This window comes from Pristis pectinata, chromosome 21 (genome assembly GCF_009764475.1).
Source record: "Pristis pectinata isolate sPriPec2 chromosome 21, sPriPec2.1.pri, whole genome shotgun sequence".
Taxonomy (NCBI): domain Eukaryota; kingdom Metazoa; phylum Chordata; class Chondrichthyes; order Rhinopristiformes; family Pristidae; genus Pristis; species Pristis pectinata.
The window spans coordinates 5,186,761-5,203,175 of record NC_067425.1 but is presented as its reverse complement, the minus strand read 5'-3'; the positions used below and the strand labels follow the sequence as shown (position 1 = coordinate 5,203,175).

General features: G+C 38.2%; 1 protein-coding gene across 7 annotated transcripts in view; it reads left to right on the top strand.

Moving 5' to 3' along the window:
- Positions 1–14,231, top strand: part of vmp1 (vacuole membrane protein 1) — a 150,108-nt gene extending 135,877 nt beyond the window's left edge. For all 7 annotated transcript variants that reach the window (XM_052035388.1, XM_052035396.1, XM_052035395.1 and 4 more), the window contains exons 11-12: positions 8,362–8,464; positions 11,101–14,231. In XM_052035388.1, coding sequence (XP_051891348.1) covers positions 8,362–8,464; positions 11,101–11,244 — 247 coding nt within the window. In that variant the 3' untranslated portion in view covers positions 11,245–14,231. The remainder of the gene's footprint in view (positions 1–8,361; positions 8,465–11,100) is intronic.
- Positions 14,232–16,415: the final 2,184 nt, after the last annotated feature.

Below are 16,415 nucleotides of genomic sequence, written 5' to 3'. Positions count from 1 at the left end.
AAGACATAGGACAGGACCATTGAAGAACATGAGAAGAGATTTGGATTAGCAGTGTATTATTGTCCTGAAGATTTCAGGAGAACAAGGAGACTAAAGGAAGCAAAGATTGTTAATTTTTGGAAAAATGAGTTGAGATGAGAGACTTGTTTTTAACTGTTTATTAAGTGCAGATCCCATTTTAACGCTGAAACCAAATTGTGACATGGGACAGTTTTAGTCTTCTGAAACAGTATTTGTGGTGCTCGACCATAAAATGCCATGAGTTTAAATTCTGTGATATAAAATTTAAATTATAAATCAAGCAAACAGATAACTGTTCCCTTTACACTGATGCCCTGCAAGTAGCTGAACCTATCCGTTGTAATGTTGTTTGCACTTGGTGCTTTCTTGTCAATGTTTAGTTATACAGATAGTGGCTCCTTCAGCACCTTCACAAAGCAATTTCGAATGTAGCCTTTCTAGTGTCATCCTCAGTAAAAGAGTATGACTTAGAATGAGAGTAGTGAAACAGTTGAAGAGTGAGGGTTTTTACAAGGATGTACAGCTGCAAGAGTTCATTCAGATAAGATGATCCAAAATGGTGGCTTGATCTGAAAATGAGGTCAGGATCTTAGTCATTTTGCTAGGAAGCATAAGAGAAGGATGATTAGTATGTGTGGATGTTAGTCAAAGTTTTGACTAAGTTAAAGTTTGAGTAAAGGATTTTAAAATAAGTGTTTTAAAGAAATTTAGCCTCTGATAAAAACTCTGATTAAAAACTGATAAAAAAAACATTTGCTTTTCAACAAAAGCAATTGAAGTGAAGCACAGGGCCAGTCATGTTCATGACAAAGGTATGGGTTTACATTGTATAGTTGAGAATTTCACTTCTTTGTTTGGAGCTGTCTCTACTTTGGTCTGCTGTTTTTCAGTTTTTCTCATTCTCATCCTCCTCTGCCAACAAGTCCAGACGTGAAAGATCTCTTGTTCTTTCTCTCTCCCTTACCTCTTTAGTCATCAGCATTTTATTGGCATGAATTCGGTCTGGTTTTCCTTAGTTCTGTTTTATCACAAGACTAATCATTTAACCACAGAGTCCCCCCTTGCAATGCATACCAGTATGCTGACATCACATCATTTTTGCTTCATTTTATTCTCCTAGTTTTAGATTTTAATCTGCTATTGGTTTTTAAAAAGTTAATGATGCTGTCCACACAGTGAGAACTTGCTTCAACCTTTTGTGGGTCTAAAGTTCCTCATTTTTAGGTAAGGGCGTCAGATTTACGGTTGATGTTTATCACAAAGCATACTTTTGTTTGTATTACTGAGTGTGTGGTGGGGATCCACAAAAATGTAGCTTTTTGGGACATAAGCGGTTAAGGTCCCAGAGAGTTTCAACCCCTGTTATTTGTGATGCAATCCATGAGGCATTTGCAAGTTTGTGATTTAACAATGTGCATACAGCTTTAATGTCTTCCCTGTGACCAATTGATTTAGAAGGGATGTCAGATGGAACACAGTCCTAACTTCCTGATTTTTGCTTTTAAATTGCTTTTTGCAATCTTTACTATGCAAATTGTTTATAATGATCAGCTTTGCAATCTTAAACATCAGTTGGGCCACCTCCCAGAGTCTTCTAAAGAAATTGTAGTAGACTTCCTCCTGACTAAGATTCCTAACGTTGTGGTTGCTTCTGTACTGTGTATGGTGCCGTTTTTCTGAAGTCTGGTGTCCAGGACTGCACTCAATACTGCAGCTGGGATCTGAAAAACAATTTTAAAATGTGCTCTCTAGATAAAGGAAATACAGGCAAGGCTGCTCTTATTGCACGTGGTGGTGAAGGACCTTCCCCTGTTGCAGTTCCTGGAACAAAGCTCCCGCAATGTTGTTGGGGTAAAGAATTGTAAGAATCTGACACGGTGACAATGGAGAAGAAACTGTATTTAGTTTGTCAAAGCCAGGATGAGGTGATGATGTGATGTGATGAATTGGGTGATATGGATGTGATGTTCCAAGAACATTTAGTTCTCTTAGATTTTCAGTAGACGTTCCCGGGGGTGGGGGGGGGGGGGGGTGGTGGTGGTGGTGTTTAAATAACCATGAGTCAGTCATGCATCCTGTAGTTTATCCTTGCTTTTGATATCAAAGGCTCACCACTCAGCCAATTGAAAGTGGTAGCTGCACCCCTCCAGGCAAGCAGCAAGTATTCCTACCCTGTAATCTGAGAGATCAGGAAATGAACTACTCACTATAGAATACCCTGTTTCTGTCCTGTTCTTTCATGGTGAAGGTGTGGCAGGTGGCCAGACTCTCCCTAACTCTCTGTGTAGCAGTGACCTGATCCATTATGTAGTTCAAATGTTATCAACCATTCTTAAATTCAGGGTTTAATGTTGTCTAGATCCTGTTATGAGCTCCCACCATTTGCACAATAGAGTTTAGCCTGAGAATTGTCAGTGTTTGATCCCATGATAGAATATAGAACATCGAACAGTACAGCACAGGAATAGGCCCTTTGGCCCACGATGTTGTGCTGAACTAATTAATCAATTAAATTCCTAACTAAACTAATCCCTTCTGTCTGCACAATATCCATATTCCTCCATTCCTTGCACATTCATGTGCCTAACTAAGAGCCTCTTAAGCACCTCTTTAGTTCTGATAGTTAGAGATGTTTTGATTGAAGAACCCCAGAGCAAGTGCAGCAATGATATCCTAGGCCAACAATAACTGGCTTCTGATAACTGTGACCAGCTTTCTTTTCTTGTAACATAAGAGGCCATTTGGCCCATGGGTCCATGTCAGCTCCAGGCAGACCAATCCCAAAAGGCCCATTTTTTTTTTAATTTTCCCTGTATCCCTGTGCCTTGTTCTCACATGCCCATCAACTCTGCTTTGATATTTTTTCCACTTCTGTAAGGTGTAATTTGTAGTTTCTGAGATGTGGGAGAAAACCAGAGCACACAAGGGAAATGCAAAGAACGTGCAAATTCACACAAACTACCAGACCCTGAGGTTAAGATCAAACCTGGTGCAGCAGCTTCCTAATTGCTGTGCTACAGTGCTGCCCTCTTTTAGATCAGATGTGACTTCAACCATGGATTTTTTTTTCCCTCTCCATTTAACCACTCCCCCCCCCCCCCATCCACTTCCACCACCATCGTCATCATATAAAATCAATTTTGCTAAATTTCCTTTTACCATACTCCAATGGGTGTTACCTTAATGTTAAAAGCAAATATTGTCTGGTCCAGATCATGTTGTGATGAAGTCAATAACTCAGTGTGTTCGTGATTAAGCTGTTAGTAAATAGTTCTGGTCACTCAGCTATAGGAAGCATATCATTAAGCAGGAAAGGGTGCAAAAAAGATTAATAAGAATATTACCAGGACTGCAAGACTTGATTCATAAGAAGAGACTGGATAGGCTGGGATATTTTCCTCTGGCGTGTGGGAGGCTGACCGGAGATCTTACAGAGCTTTATAAAATCATGAAGAGCATAGATAAGGTGAATGGTCAGGTTTTATTTTCTCAGGGTAGGGAAGTCTAAAACTAGAGGGCACAGATTTTAAGGTGAGAGGGGAAAGATTTAAAGTGGACCTGAGGGGCAATTTTTTCACACAGGGTGGTGGATATGTGGAATGAGCTGCCAGAGGAAGTGGTAGAAGAGGATACAATTACAATGTTTTAAAGACACTTGGACAGGTACGTAGATAGGAAAGATTTAGAGGGATATGGGCCAGACACAGGCAAATGGAACTAGTTCAGGTAGGCAACATTGTCGGCATGGACGAGTTGAGCTGAAGGACCTGTTTCCGTGCTGTATAACTGACTCTATGAATATTTGTTGTTTAAAATTCTGACTCCTATTAGTAATTGGTACTTGATAGAGTGGCAAATGTAATGAGATATGTGTTAATTCATTTTTGGTTAGGTTGCGACTGTGTAGTCTTCCACATGTCCAGTAAATGCTATACTGGAGCAACTTGGCCAATAGAATAGCTGACTTCAGCTTACTGGTCTTCGGGATGTTATCAGGATCTGTATCCATTCTGCAATTGCAGTTAGCCACTTTTTGATTACATCTGGAGTTGGCTCCATTCGCTGTTCACCAGTATTCATGATGCTGAGATCTTGGGAATCTTTGAAGGTTTGATTATGATGTTCTGTATGGGCAACAAAAACCTTAGTGAGTGGACATCATTGGTAATTAAAGCAATGTTGACCAAAATTGCTGCTGACTGAGGACTAGAATAAAACCATCAGTTTGAAAAGCTAGAATGCCTTTGTTGACAATGTTCAATGATGATGCAAAGCTAAACCAAAAATAATCAAGCAATACTTTTGCAATTTCAATAGCATTAAACAGGGAACTTGTTTTTCACATTTCTTGTACTACTTGTCCTCTGGATCATCTTTGGTCTCTCCCAAAAGGGCTGGGAAGGACATTGAAACTAGGAAATTAAAGTTTCTCAGTAAAAGTAGTCCTTCAATTGTGTAGTTAAATCCAAAATACAAACTAGGCCTACTACTTTCTGATGAGCTCTCATTCTTTGAGATAAATAAGCATCACTCATCAGCCTGGAAGTCTCAAACCAATGGTGATTAATCTCGCCTCTGATTTAATCTAAATTAGTTAAAGTCACTCTGGGCAACAATCAAAGCACTTTAATTGGCTCTCTTAATCAATACCCGATTAGAACTACTAGGAAGTATATGGAGACATCAATTTGAAAACAGATGATATCAGTTTATATGTGCCTTGTCCATTTGGGTGGAGTACTGGGAAACCCCAGGCAACCATGGAACTTCACACTGGCAAGCATTGGTTTTCACTCAGACTAAAGAATGTTAGGATATTCTCATGCATGTGGGTCACAGAAATCCCTTTTTTCTGCCTGCAATTGATTAAAGAATGAGCTAATGAGGTATCAAAAACAGTTTTGAAGATGGAATAAACCAAACAGGCAACCACTAGAGAAATTCAGGAGGCTATTATTTAACTAGTATTTATAATGGACCATAACTTTGGGTTTTTGTTAAATGCACATGGTAGAAACTATAAAAATCAGTTGCACTTCGGCACCTTTTATCCCAAAAGTATTTCAAGAACATAGGAAGGGAAGCAGACCCAGCCAATTGGCATATCTCTCATAGACAAGCATCTATAATATTTGGGTATCATTCTGTGGCTATAGGATTAGCTTGCAGAGTCATCAGGATCCATCAATGAACTGTGGCAGAAGGTATCCTCGAATCAAATGTCATTGACAGTCATTCTGCGCCTTTAATCTGATAACGTTCCAATTGTGGACACAATTGCCAAGTCAACTAACAGCAGGCTTGGCGAATATTTGTACACAAGCTGATTAGTGTAGATATGGTTTAAACCAAGGATGGCCTAAATTTGCAAATAAGGTTAGTTATCAGTTGATAACCCTTTCAGATAATCAGATCAATTGGTTGATAACACCTTATCAAATTAAGATCACCACAGGTAATTGCAGATCTACAAGGATGTCAAGCCAATTCACAACAGCACACTGAGGCTTCCAGTGTATCTTGTTATACTTCTAATGAAAGGTCATCAGCATGAAACTTTTCTCTTTTGCCTGATGATGCCAGACTTGAGTATTTTCAGCATTTTCTGTTTTTATTTCAGTTTTCTTTTACTTTTCTATTGAAGCTGTTATTGTCTATTGAAATCTTACTCTATCCTTTAGAGATTAACAAAGAAAGAACTGGTAATAGTGCTTTCTGGAAGCAACAATGTACTTCACTTTCTTTGACCATTTGTCCTAGCTACACTTACCAATGCACTTCACGTTTACAGCCTAATTAGTCATGGACCTTTAAAGATTCTTATCCATTTTCAGCAGCCTTGAGTGCATTGCTATGAATATGAGAATGAATGGCTCTGCCCAACATACTGTCCTTGTAAACACTGAAAAACACCTGCTAGACATGGATTTCTTTCCCATAGATCCACCATCTAATATGCAAATTCCTGCACATCTTTGTTTTACCTTGCAATTTGTAGGTCATTTCTTCAATGTCTTTCATGCATCTCCTGGTAAGCCATAGTCCTACTTCTGATCCATGCAAGATTCCATCGTATGCACTCACTACCACTAAAGGTCTCATTCTGCCTATGCAGTGTGCGATCAATTTATTTCCAACCAGCAACCCTACAAGATGCAACTTTATTTCAGTCTTTTGTGCATACGTTTTCAAAGGTTGCTTGAGAATCTAGACATGCCATTGGGTTCCAATGCCTGTCATCTTCGCAATCTCCTTAAATACATTGATTAACTTAATGACATGAGAATTTTTTTTAAGCCCCAGAATTTCATTCAATGATATATGATGGTCAAAATAAATTAAAAATCTGTGATGTGATGTTGTTCCACCTCTGGATTTCCATTGCTTACTCAGGAATACATATACTGATTGTTGTAAAAGATGGTATGAATTGTGCACTAGCCTCTAACATATTGCAATGCGTCCAATGTAGATAACTCTTGAAGATTTTTGCCTTGAATTGTAATGTGCATTACATTTGGGAATTTTGACTGGATTGAATATTAGCTGTTGGTCATCCAGGATTTGTGTGTCTGCCTTGGTGGTTTAAGTCATGCGTTGTATTTACAGTTTGATCAACAGCTGAGACACCACATATTGTTAAAACTCTACCAGGAAAAGGGGAAAAAAATCATGCTGCTTCTATCACAAGCATACCAAGATGATCAGGGAGTAGCATTGTTCACCATTAAACAACTATGGTTGCTTTCATCTATGGGTAATGCCAAATTCAATGTGGTAAAATTTGCCAAAGCTTGAAAATCAATTTTACTTGACTAGTGTATGCAATTATTTGCACATCAAACTATGAATGGTTGGAACTGTTTGAGGACGAAGCCAATAATGTTAATAAATCAACATTTTATTCATTGCCAGAGGTGTTATGAATTGAAATATTTCATTCCTTTCCTCACTAGTCATGTCCACGAGGCAGTTTGTGTGGGGTGTATGGAATGGATACAATTAGATATGGAGACAGGGTGTCCTATATATAGTAAGCAGTAAATCTAACTCTGTTCCATATCTCCAAGCATCCTTTATGCATTTAAGTTGAAAAGTACACAAATGAAAACAGGAACACGAGAGACTGCAGATGATTCAAATGAAAATGTGACCCTCGTTTTTTTGTTATACAGTTTGGGAATAGTCCCTTTTAACTTATTATAAGACCTTTTAAGAAACTTATCTATTGAAAGATTTCATTTTAACAAAGCAATGATTAATCAACTTGCGTAAAGCAGAAATCCTGTGAGATACGTTATTAGTCGGTTTCTCTAATTGGCATCATTTTTTTAAAATTCTCTGAAGCAAATTTCATATCCTTTTTGTATAGAAATGGGGTTTGTTTAATTAAGATGGTATCCAGCACAATGAATTACTTCCAGTCATGTATTATTTTAAAATGTGTCCCTTGTAGAATTGATGTAAAAGTTACTCATTAGAAGTGTTACCTTGTGGTTTTAGAAGTGTTATCAGAAAACATATTCATGTACAAATCTGGGATCGTCATCTCCAATTAAACACTTCATTTTTTCCTTTGTTCCACCCTCAACAGTTTTAGGCTTTCCATTGTTAGTAATTTCTGCAGTGAGAGAACAAGTTGTTCAAAAATATATAAAGTATCTTGTATCATCGCATGAGTCAGGAGTTTCTGGATATGGGTAATGGGGACACTCCCTTTTACTTCAATAAGAGTATATTGTGTTATGGGGGGGGGGGAAATAAATATGAAGTTACCTTACTAAAAGATTCATTGTACCTTGTTTGTTCTTTGGTTAATCACCAACTGCTAAATCTTGGTTTGAGGTGGGGTTGAGTATGTGTGTGCGCGCGCGTGCAAAAATATAGGAGGAGCTATTATGAAAATTTTCAGTATGTTCTTAACAGTAAAGAAATGCTGTATTTCCTTATAAGGACTGCTAAATTCGGAAGTGGCCACCCTTCCAGGAGCTGTAGGGGCGAGTCGTACATGGAGTGGGAGTGTAGTTTCTTTCTTAGCTGGCAATGACACACTGCCGACTCACTTCCTTATTGATCAGTTTAAACTAGTTTTTACAGGAACTGACGGTGATATATGGGGCCAGCCTTGTGAGAGTTATTCACTTGAGATACTGTGGTCTGCCAGTACACTACTTGAGTTCCTCCTTCTGCTCCTTCCTTAATTATAATGAATGATGATGCCATATGTGCAAATTCTTAACTACTTGTTAATTTGTTTTACATTTGTGTGGCACTTTTACAGGTGAGTAAAATTAACTTTTTATCTTTTTCCTCTCTTGGAAATGGATTTCGCCCACACAGGGCAATTCCAAAGTTAGGCCCTTCACTTCAGAAACCCTTCCGAGAATACCTGGAGGCCCAGAAACACAAGCTTCATCACAAGTCTGGAGACAAAATAGAAGCGGTAAGGATACCACTAATGTTGTGTCTTTGGTGTTAAAGTGTTTATTGGTCTATGTATGTCCTTCTTTTCGCCAACACTTTGTACATGGACCCGAGTGCTAAATCCATGGTAATTAGGTAATGACTCAGTTTCAGAAACAGGTCTCAAGTTGGCCAAAGATCCATCAGTAAAATTGTTGGAAATTGAGTCCCCTAGGATAGGAAAAGTCAAAGAATATAGTCCTCATGCCTCTTCGGGGGGTGGGGGGGAGGGGGGGAAGAGAACTCTTTTAGCTAAGTGAATCACTTGAAGCTTTTGCCTTGTCCCAGAAAGCTAGCGCTGAAGACCAGAACACCACTATGACATGGTCATTCTTTGCAATATTTTTAATGTTGTCTGTAAGTAATTTTCTTCATTCTAAGAGGAAAATTGAAATAACAGAATCTTCATGTAGGCTGGTAAGCCTTAAGTACCACATGCAGGATCTGATACTAATCTGGGAACATCGAGCGCTAAAAGATATTTTAACCTTAAAAATAGTCTATTCTCTTGTTTAAAAGTCAGAAGTGTTAAGCTTCCAAATTCAACTTATGTTATTTTACTTTAGGACAGTTTTAATTCTATTATCAGTTATTCAGTTATTGAGACATTTGCCCTTTGCCTGAAAACAAACATGTTTTAATGTATGAATGTAAAGTGATCTGATCTTTGTAATCCAGGGTTTGAGTACAACATGATTTATGGCAAGAAGAATGTATTAATTGTCCACCCAAAATAATGTTTCTAGAAAGATATTCAAAGTTGCCTTTTTCCCCAAACGCTCAACCCCCCGCCATAAAACAACTTAGTTCCTGCTGAGTGCTTGTGATGACGTGTGATACTTGCCAAACCCAACTTGTGCAACTTTTTAAAATTTACTTCCTCACGTGGATAGCTATTATATATCATGCTGCCATGGATTGCACAATGTATTTCAAACATTGTGCAAATATATTCTGTTGAATAGGTCCTGTTCTTTGAACAATTAGTTTTTGAACTACAAAATTAAAATTCCCATTTTGATTGTTAAAAATTGGCCCAAGTTTCTGGGAGATCAACAGCTTTACCTCTTAGCTATTGCTTTTGATTGTTAATCTTTTAGTGTACAAGTTTTTCCTGCTATATGTCTGCAAGTAATGTTGATTTGAATCTATCAGTGATATCAGTGGAAGAAATGTGAAGTAGTGCTGTTCTTCTCCCATTCCCCCTGTCTGAAGTCCCAAATAAATGGAATATACTTGTGGAGGGGTGGGGAATAGCCTTAGACTTTGCACATTTTCCCTCCCTTTTGAAACTAAATATTGTTTTCCCATCTTTGACAAGCTATTTTAAAATACACAAATGTTTTATTTCATTTCTTAAAGGCAATTCAGACAAGTTCCTGCTAGTATCCTACAGAATTTGCATTAATTTTGGCTTTTTGCCTGTTTTAATTCTGATGTAGATGCAGAATATCTAAATAAATCTCCTAATCATGGCACACATTGAATCACAGTGTTCATCCCAGTGCCAAGTTAGTGCAAACTGATAGCTTGTAAAAGATGGTATGTGTCAGTCTAAGAGAGATGTTAAAGATTCTCTCCTCTTTTGATTCATAATCTATTCTGGCCTTCCTAGGCTTTTTAAATCTCCAGATGGAGCAGCTGTCAGGCAGAGCAGCAGCCATCTCGGTGCCAACACCAGCTGGATTGACCAACAAAATTTGTTATGTATTCTCATGAAAGAGGAGGTGGTGAACTAAATCCCCACCCGTTCCTTCCTGACTGGGGATCCCCACTGAACTGACACATACTGACATGTTGCCAGGTTTAATCTGCTCACATCTAATGGCCTCAGCCGGAGTGAGAATTCCCTTGGCCTGATCCAGTAAAGCAATCCTGTAACTGCGTTGGCCTTTTGTCAGTATGTCTAAGGCTTATGTATGACCAATAAATTTAAAATATTGAAAATAGATTGCATCTTAATAGCTCCTTTGCGTAGAGATGCTGAATTTTAACAATCTTTTATTAAGCCAACTTCTGTTGGGAAGTATACATTACTCATTTTATTTAAAAATGGATATATGCACAGCTCAGAAAAGCACTATCCAAATGCACTAAACAGTTAATTTGGGATATTGGAAATGTGTAGAGAATGCTACACTGAGGACTGATGGCAGCATGTCATTTTAAGGGAGTGATTTTTATGCATTCTCTCTGCACTGATGCACTTGATTTGATCAAACAAACTAGTAGGTCTGTAGCCAGTATTTTAATGGCATTTTATGCAGTTCTTAATCTGTTTCATTAAACCACCCTTTTGATTAAAATATAAAATGGTACGTTTTTTTTGCGATATGTAAAGCTGTCTGGAAAGTTCATTTCCAAATGTTTTGTTAGATTAATTTTAGCTTTGGCATTGTTTGTGAAAGAAATTTTCTTTCTGCAATATACTCCTGTGCTTGTGCAATATGAAGTTTAAAACATGTTTAAATTTTGGATTTTGTGATTATTTTATAACACAGAAAACTGACCTTAACCCTAACAGAAATTGCCAAAAGACTGCTCTACTTCAAATTATATTAATTTTTTTTTACTATTTCCTTTTTCTTCACCCTTCCCCCACCCAATCTCTCTCAGAGTGAAAACTGGCTGTCGTGGCTGTTTGAAAAAATAGTCATTGCCATGGTGTGCTACTTCATTCTATCCATCGTTAATTCCATGGCCCAGAGCTATGCCAAACGGATCCAGTCGCAGAAATATACGGAAGAGAAAATGAAATGAAAAAAATATTTTTGAGAAAGGGACTGTACAAGGCCCAGATTAGATAGTGATTCCTAAAAACCATCCGCTGCTGCTTGATTCCATTAACTGGAATTATTTTAAGGAGGCAGAGGGGGTATGTTATAAATGTGTGCAGTTACAAGTTCTGAAAGAATTATTTCATGCTTATCATAAGTATCCCAGTTTGGAGTTTACTTTTGTGGATTCTTGCCCATTTGTTGTCTCCATTTTAAATTTTTTTAAAGAATTTTGGCTTCGGTGGAGGCCTTGTTAGGAATGAATGGCATAAAGGAAATTGTAGGATAGATGTAAATATTAAGCATGGAATCCACATGAAAGCAATGATTTGGATTGTCTCCCAACTACTTTGGGCATGGTAGTGAATAAACAAGAGCTGGACATGGTTTGCAAAACCACATCGGCTCAAAAACCAACATCGCATTGTCTTGAGGTGCAAGTGTCTTCCCACAATTCCTTTTTAACCATCAAAGGTTGGCTGTATTTGGCACAATGGTTGGTAATGTTAGTTCCATAAATTCAGAACTGTGGCACTGTTTTAACGCTAGCCCCTTTTGCCACTGGTTGAAAATAATGCTTAAACTCTTTCAGAGCTTACTAAATCGAAATAGTTAAATGGGGACTTACATTATTTCCTCCTTTCTACTGCATCATCATGTTATTGCTCTCCTCCACCTAACCTGTACCCTTGCCAACAGCATTCTCCTTCGGTGCTGAGATTTCATGCTGCCTACTCACTCACGTACTCACTGTGGTTTGACACAAAGTTGCAGTGAACTGATAGTCCCATCAGTGTTGCATTTCTCAACGCTTGTAGGTGAGACTTCAAGTCACACCATCATCTGCAGTGTTTCATTTTAGCTAAGAAAAAAAGCAGAGGCATTGATTTTTATCATGTCCCCTCTCTTTTGCTGATAGAGGGTAGATGTAGCGAATAAGTGAGTAAGTACGTGTGGATTTGTAAAAAGAAGTTTATAAATATTTATTATCACAAACTTTGAATTTTATTTATCTCCCACCTGAGCAATGTTGTTGTCCTGTGCCCAAAGCAGCATCAAACCATTAAAACTGTATTGCTCACTTCTACTTGTATTTTCAACTATGATAGTGAAAGAAAAGCTGTAACACCAGTCCATCTCCAACTGCACAGAAAGCAGTGTCGTGTTTACTCTGTAAATTTTAACACAAAGACCTAACCTGACTTTATAAAACTACATTGTCATTCCGCAGACTGAACCTCAGTCCAAATCTGTCCATTTTGGTGAGGAATGTCATGATCGTGTAAAGTAACAAAATCTCAAACTATGTGTGCCAATTAAGTACAGACTCAATGACTTCACTGATTAATTCATATAGGACCATTCGTAAAAAATGAAATAAACAGGTATCTGATTTAGGTCATAGTGTATATCTTAAATTATTCCAATGTGAGACACGTTGCATGAAAAAGATCCTTCAGAAGCTTCTCTTTAGGAGCCGTTTAAACTGAAGAAACTGATTCTGTTTTAATTACTGCATTTTCTAATTGGAATAAAATTGGAATTATGGTGATACCTTTCCAAGGTTTTCATTGAAGTGTGTGAATTTGAATATATAAATTAATGTGGTTCCAGTGTGCACCAGTCAGATTTCAGCTCCAGCTTCCTCTCGGCACCTGCCGTCCACTACAGCAGTGGTCTGAAAATGCTCTGGCAGAGAAAGCAACAAGTCAAAAGTTAGTTCAGTCTCTGATAATACCAGTGTTTTACAAGTGCTGACCCATAGTAGTTTTGACCCACGGGTTCTGGATCTGTACTTTGTCTGTTCAAAATCTCCTTTGGAGTTTGGGGAAAATGACTAAAAAGGGAAGCTTGTGCAAAACCATACCTGATTAATGTCCTGTATAATTAACATGTCATTATCCCATTCCATAAAGTAAACTGGGGCACTATTGCTCTACATTTTCATGTGCCTGATGGTAAGTAATTTGAATTCCTAGAAGTTCACTGCATGAAAAGTAAAAATTGAAGAGGAAGATCTTTCACTACTAGTTCCGATACTGGTTTTATCTTCAGCAATTTGGATATCTCCATCTTTCTGACGATATTAGTCCTGAAAGATAAAGTTGGGTTTATGCTCTTGGAGATCAACCAATGATCACTCCATACAGTGAAACCCAAGACAGGTGCTGCTGCCTGACCAACAACCAAGGAAACCCTTTCCAATTGTAGCTTGAATTTTGAATCTGAAATGTGGAGTTTGAATTTGCATCTTTACTGAAATCTGGCGCCATACCACTGCTTTTGTGCAACCAATGTATCAGAAATGTAGCGGTGACAAATCCTTGTAGTCGACTTCCTTTCTAAACAACAAACTAATTCATTACTCAAAGGATAGTAATTTTATTCAGAAACGGGTAAGGTTCCGTGTACCTTCATTGTTTAATTTCTACCCTCAAATGCCAGCTGTAGATTTTTGTTCACATCCAGCTTCTGCATTGTCTTGCCATTCAGTGAGATAGCTTATCAGACTGGTGTTGGCTGTTTGCTCAGTTGGCGACAACAGTTGGTAGGCTATCTGACGATGTGGTGTCTTCCATCTGATCAGCATTGCATTTTGTTATGTTCTGCTTCTCCATTTTCATTTTGATGCTCATTGTTTTTATCTAAGTAAGCACTACGTTTATGAATCTCATTCTCCAGCACTTGTTTTGGGGAAAAAAAACTAATGGTCTGTAGTAATATGATCTACTGCCATTCCTTTGACCACATGGTTATGTTCAAACTTCCACCTCTTTTTACCCTTGCATTTAGAGGTCACACATAATTGTTCTGCTTCTAGATCATGTGTAATATTCTGCTGTTTCCAGGTAAGTAGAAAAGGTTAGACCTTAATTCAATGCAAGTGGGTTCAATAACTTTGTCAAAACCACACTAACTTAACCATGTCACAATGTGCAGAATATTTAATAAAATCTGTATCAGAGTCAATATCTGGAGGAGTTTGTGGTCATTTGAACGTTGTCGAAATCCTTTTCCATTCTTTGTGGAGGTTAATTTAATCCACTTTTCAATTCTGATTCTGATAACAAGCTTCATAATGAACTTACCCCATATCTTTCTCTTTTGGGAGCAAGATTTCAATTAACTTTTGTTCAAATGGGACTAGTAAATAAGGGTCCAATGTTTTATTGGACTTAAGGCAATCACTTCCTATTTTCAGAACTAATCTCAATGCTCTAGAGATGAGTATTACTCCCTGGAAGAGAAGCAGGTTTTCCCCTTTGGAAAAAAATCAATTGAATTTCAAGGCATGAGTGTCGGAGAATATTCAGCTCTTCAGTTTCAGGATAAATGAATCATCTTCCTCATTCCCTCTCCCCATATCCTGCCTGCTTTCAGGATTGTTTTTCTTTTAGGTCTCTGTTATCCTGTGGCGCCGTGGCCAGATTATCATTATTTATGACACTCTCAGTGAGCTGGTAATCCATCAGTGGGAAGTAAATGTTAGAACAGCAGCAGAAGCCCAGGTTCAATTCTCTACAACTCCCAATGTTTACAAAAGCACACAGCCACAAAGAGCCAGATGCACCAGTTATGTTTTGCATCTTCTGCCATTGGCTAACAAAGTCTGGACCAAGAGTTATCTTTTAATTGTAAGGGTCCTCAATACACTCTGCTCTCTTACGGAATGGTGCCCAAAATAGAGCCTAGATAGGAAGGAAATGAAAGCTAAGGTACACAGTACTTGGGGAAGAAATTACCATTTAAAGAGGGATTGGCACATTTTATTGCTGCCACATCTGACCCCATCAATGAGTGTGGAAGGAAACTCCTGCAAAGGAAAATCATGGACAAAAGCTGTGCTGCTATTAGCATCTAGACTAAAACAGAGCAGTTAATCTAGGGACATCAGGAGATGGGTAAGGTGGTTAATTCTAAAGTAAAAAGATGAAATTGTAAAGGAGAGGTGTACAGCTGCTAGAAAGTGGTAAAATTCTTCAGGAATATGTTGTGAGAGCAAATTGTTGATTCAAGGGAAAGGATGCAACTTATTATTTGTAGTTTATATTAGCACAAGTATCACTTAGTTTCAATAAACCTTTTAGAAAGATCTGAGTTGTAATGCTTTGAGTCTTGGTCAGCTTTACTCAACCAGGATGTGTTCAGGGCCCGAGGCAAATAATAGGTTTCGGGGAGGCACAAAGGATTTGTGAGTATTCTCATTTAAAAATGTTGCGAAACACTAAGATTTGCTTCACTTGGGTGTAATGTTGCTTTTCTTTTTCAGTAAAACCTTCAGGTTGGGAGATTTTTCAGACCAAGTGCCAGTCCCCACAAAATCAAACCCTGTAACAGTGATTGCTGAGAGGCTTGCTTTTAATTATAGTTCTCTAAGAATAATGAGTAGTTTAAAATGAATAAAAACTTTCCAGTTCAGTGTGCATGAACCACATGACTATCAGATGTTCACTGTAAAGCTGCAATTTAGTTGTTTAAAAAGCTGTCGTGATTGGATCCATCTTGTTAGCCTTGTGTAATAGCATCCTACTCTGCTTGACTGCCTGATGTTGCTCCGATAGCCTGGCTGAGACTTTGTGACTTCTGGTGGGCTGGGGGTGGGGTATTAAAACAATCTATTTACCAAGAATGAGGTCCAGTAATGGAAGAACATTATATATCTTGGGAAACCTCTGCCTCAGCAGTTGGAATGCTCAGGCATGGAGTATGTTTGAGATTGATAGATCACTAGGGACGGTGAGGGATACGGCAATCACACAGGAATGTCTTGAGATTCACATCCACAAACAACCTCATTGCAGGATGAGCCTCTCCAAAGTCTTGTGAGCAACAATCTCTTGAAGGGGAGGGTAGAAAGATGAAAATTCAGGGACAAAATTCCAGAGAGTGGAATTTGGGTGAAGGCAAAATCAAAAAATGGTTATTAAGTTCAAAGATGAGTAAGACCAGAAGCAGAGCAGTCCAGAAATCTCGTGGTGAATAAGGGGCAGTATCTTGTAAAAAAAAATAGAACCTGGCCATGGAGCGGCAAAATCAGTACTTTCTGATTTTTGCCCCTTCTGATTTTTTTAAACCCCACAGACACTGTGACAGAAATTTGGAACTCTCCTTTCTTGATATTGGGGAACAACTTAAAAGACTCAAGTTTGTAAG